The sequence below is a fragment of the Myotis davidii genome, unplaced genomic scaffold (genome assembly GCF_000327345.1).
Source record: "Myotis davidii unplaced genomic scaffold, ASM32734v1 scaffold914, whole genome shotgun sequence".
NCBI lineage: Eukaryota > Metazoa > Chordata > Mammalia > Chiroptera > Vespertilionidae > Myotis > Myotis davidii.
Genome location: NW_006285484.1, coordinates 421,144 through 425,421, shown reverse-complemented (window position 1 = coordinate 425,421; position 4,278 = coordinate 421,144). Strand labels below are relative to the sequence as shown.

The 4,278-nt window shown below is 46.3% G+C and overlaps 1 protein-coding gene across 1 annotated transcript in view; it reads left to right on the top strand.

Moving 5' to 3' along the window:
* Positions 1–4,278, top strand: part of KIAA2012 (KIAA2012 ortholog) — a 95,627-nt gene that overhangs the window by 20,261 nt on the left and 71,088 nt on the right. Inside the window, 2 exon segments of the mRNA XM_015559093.1 lie at positions 9–71; positions 2,718–2,886. Coding sequence (XP_015414579.1) covers positions 9–71; positions 2,718–2,886 — 232 coding nt within the window.

Below are 4,278 nucleotides of genomic sequence, written 5' to 3'. Positions count from 1 at the left end.
GTGTTTTCCCTCCTGTGGCCTCTGCCACTGACTCAGAAAAACACACACCTGGGGAGCTGAAGAAGAAAAAGGTTGTGTGTCTGTGTGTGTGTGTGTGTACCCGTGCAAGCATGCACTTGAAAGATTCATCTCCATTTAGGAACAAGGTGACTCAAAGGGATGTCTCAAAAAGAGAACTGGCCCTACCCACTCTGACCTCACCATGTGGAGCTGGAAAAAAGCTGTAGTGATAAATGTTGAAAATAGTGAAGTCCAAGGAATTTTAGCTGCCCCTAATTCTACCTTAAAGCATTTGATGTTACTGCACTCTCTAGTGGCAACAGAATCCTTTGTTCTACTAAGGAGCTGGGGTTATCTGTAAATGAGTAAGGACAGAATTTGAGCCCAGCCAGCATGGCTCAGTGGTTGAGCATCGACCTATGAACCAAGAGGTCATGGTTTGACTCCTGATCAGGGCACATGCCCGGACTGCAGGCTTGATCCCCAGTGTGGGGCATGCAGGAGGCAACCGATCAATGATTCTCTCTCATCAATGATTTTCAATTTCTCTCTCCCTCTCCCTCCCTCTCTGAAATCAATAAAAATATATTTTTTAAAAAGGATAGAATTTGAGTTTGTAAGCAATGGATCCACTTCAAACAGAAAATGCTAGAGCTCTCCAATCCAGCTATGGTTTTGCATAATGAAGGGTCTGTCACCTTTGAAAATGTAGAGTAAATTTACAGATTTATCAGTCCCTTCAGGAGTCAAGGACACCTTCTTCCTTAGCGATGTCCTTCGCTGTCTCTGGCCTGGTCCTGCCTTGCAATTCTATCTGGGTTTGAGGTAGTTTGGAGGCACCTATGCTGAGTGGGAACCCACAGGGGACCCAGAATGCTCTGCCCCAAAGCAGCTGTGTGAACTTAGCAGGTCACCCCCGCTCTGAGTTTCAGTGACCTTGTCTGCATGATGGATAATATTGCCAACCTCATATGCCTAATGCAAGGAAGAAAGGACGTGATGTGTTTTGGTGAAAGTATCTTGTGTCCGACTGGGAAGGGCAGTTAATTGTGGAGACTCGTGTCATCTGAAGTGGCCCTCGAGGAGCCACGGGCACTCCAGGTGGTTCTGGTGCCAATGAGGGAGGCTGTTTTCAGTCTATGCAGGATATTCTCTGAGTTCCTGTGCCCTGACCTTAACCTTCCCAACCACCCGAGCAGGGCTTCCGTCTTCCCAGGAGGAAGCAGCAGGCCTGAGGCACGTCCCCAATCTCACGCCAGGTCATCCCAGAACTGAGCCAGCCCAGCAGACAGGAGTCCCTTCCCTCACCCACACGCATGGTTTACAGAGGAGAGCAATATTTTCCACGACATTGAAACTGTAAATTTTTAATTAGAATAAAGAAATTAAGGCTTGGCCTGTTGGCCCTGCCTCACACAAATCATCTGAGTTTCCACGTAGACTTCTCAATGCAAACCTTGTCATGCAGAACGCACAAGGTCAGTATTCAGAAAGGGGCAGTTGGTGGGCAGCTGGCACCGGGGCAGTGAAGGGCTCCAGGAACATAAGGATCCTATGTGCGTGCGTGCATTTGGTCAATCATTTTCTTACTGTCTCCAAATTATAAATATTAACTCTGCACATATTGGGTTGAATTTCCTTCCTTATTCAACTCTAAACATGTAGGATGTCTACGTGTGTTTCTGATCGTTTTTCTCTTTTTGAGCATTAAAAAAGTGGGGAACGTTTTTATTTTTCCTCCTGTGAAACTGAACTCCCTGAAACCCAGCACACATATACATTTCACAGAGCCAAGTTCTCCTGTTAAAAGCTGCAACTAAAAGGAGAAATTTTCGGCAACTTCTGAATAATTGGAAACAGGAGACTCCCTCTCTGACTCCTGGAGTTTCTGACTCTGTACGCACGCGCGCGCGCGCGCACACACACACACACACACACACACACACACCATTTGGGGTGGGTATTTTTTTTGGCCACAAAAACTGGGCTAAAGTTGTGGCTGATTCTGACAGACAGTGATTCTTTTTAGCTAAGCTCATATTACAGAAGAAGAGAGATACATAGATTTTTCTGCTGGTGGCGAGATGGAGTATTAAACCCTAATGAGAGACAAGTCAACTCTCAAAGAAATATAGAAGTGAACCCAACTCCAAACACTATTGTAACTACACATCACTAGCTCATTTAATCCTCATGGCAATTTTTTGAGGTCGATAGTATGATTACTCCCATTTTACAGAGGAAGAAATTGAGGCTTAGAGAGGTTGTGTAAGGTAAGCAACCACAAATGTGTATTCCTCTTTTCCTCTTTCTTACCTAAATGGTTGCGTAACTAATGTTCTGCTCCTTGATTTTCTCCCGTCCTTGAGGTTTCTCCCTCTCCATACTTAGAAATCTCAGCTGTCATTTCACTCTGGCTCAGTTCCCCCAGTTGCAAGAGAAGGAAAGACTATCTTTCCTCTCAAAGGCTTTTGAATTGATCACGTTGACACTTCTGAGAGGAGTCAGAGGCTGGATTAACGAGGGCAGAGCTGAGCTCCCACTCTAGTCAGACTCCTGGGTTCCAGGTTGGTTAGCTCTGCTTCTCAGCCCTGGGGGCCCACCAGCAGCTCTTGGTGCTGGAGATCCAGAGAGATCAATGCCGTTTGTCCCCTGCAGGCGGCCGGGTTTGAATGCCTGCCATGTTGGTCTTTGTTTTGTTTTTTAATTCTCTCCAGGCTTCAAAGACCTTGAAATTACCTCCTATCTCCCAAGAACCACCCGGAGCCCTGGACCCCCTGAGGAGTCGATTTAAAGCCAGAGAGCCCCCAGCAGAGCTCCTCGTCTTCCCAGTGGAGATTCATTTCCACACCCGGCACCCCTCAAAGGAGAACGTGCACAGAAGAGGTAGGTCTCCTGTGGGTGGGTGCTCCAGAGGGAGCTCAGGCTGGTCAGGAACAAGTTTCAGAAACCTCACTCAAACTGTCTTAAGCAAAAAAGAAATGCATTTGCTCACGGAGTTGGGGGTTGTGCCAGGATGCGCAAACTCCAGGCTCAGGTGGATCCAGGCCTCAGAAATTGTCCTCTGGGCGCTATTTGTCTGACCCTCTCATCTCTGTTAGCCTTCCCTCGCAAGCAGGCTGTCCCCATGTGGAGGTAAAGGTGGCCTCCTACCTGTTAACCCCAGTCAAAAGGAAGCTGATGTAGGACCATAGGTAGATCCTGACTGTATGATGTTGTTTTAGGGGATAAAGAGGAGAAACTGAAACTGTTTTACTCTTTTTCTAAAGCAGGGGTCCTCAAACTACAGCCCGCGGGCCACATGCAAATACAAATATTGTATTTGTTCCCGTTTTGTTTTTTTACTTCAAAATAAGATATTTGCAGTGTGCATAGGAATTTGTTCATAGTTTTTTTTTTAACTATAGTCCGGCCCTCCAACGGTCTGAGGGACAGTGAACTGGCCCCCTGTTTAAAAAGTTTGAGGACCCCTGTTCTAAAGTGTTGAGGCCTTTCTAATGTGGCTATTTTTCTTGTGTTTTTTCTACTTCGGTATACTTGGTATGCTGGGTCAATGGCTAGTACTGTATTGGCTCTTGAAAACACGTTTAAATCCCAATTCTGTCCTGATGTTACCGGATGCTACTATACTTGAATGGTTACTAAAACTGCACAGTGCTGTTTAAGAAAATTTTAAAAATAAAGGCTTTGCTTCTACACACTCTTGCAAAAGCACTAGAATGGCCTCCGGCCCTCCAACGGTCTGAGGGACAGTGAACTGGCCCCCTGTTTAAAAAGTTTGAGGACCCCTGTTCTAAAGTGTTGAGGCCTTTCTAATGTGGCTATTTTTCTTGTATCTTTTCTACTTCAGTACACTTGGTGTGCTGGGTCAATGGCTAGTACTGTCTTGGCTCTTGAAAACACGTTTAAATTCCAATTCTGTCCTGATGTTACCAGATGCTACTATACTTGAATGGTTACTAAAACTGCACAGTGCTGTTTAAGAAAATTTTAAAAATAAAGGCTTTGCTTCTACACACTCTTGCAAAAGTACTAGAATGGCCTCTGATTGAGTTACGTGCCCACCCTGGACCCGGTCACTATGGCTAAGGCTATGAGGTGCTCTCCTTAGCCAGGCTTCAGCCCCGTGCCCATCCATGGATGCAGGGAATGGACACAGCTCCACCCAAACCACATGGTGCAAGCAGGGAAGAGATGGGTCCCTCCAAAAAGAGGCAGCTGGCAAAAACCACAGGCATTCACCACAACTTGGCTTCCTCCTCGTCTTCCTGCTGCTGC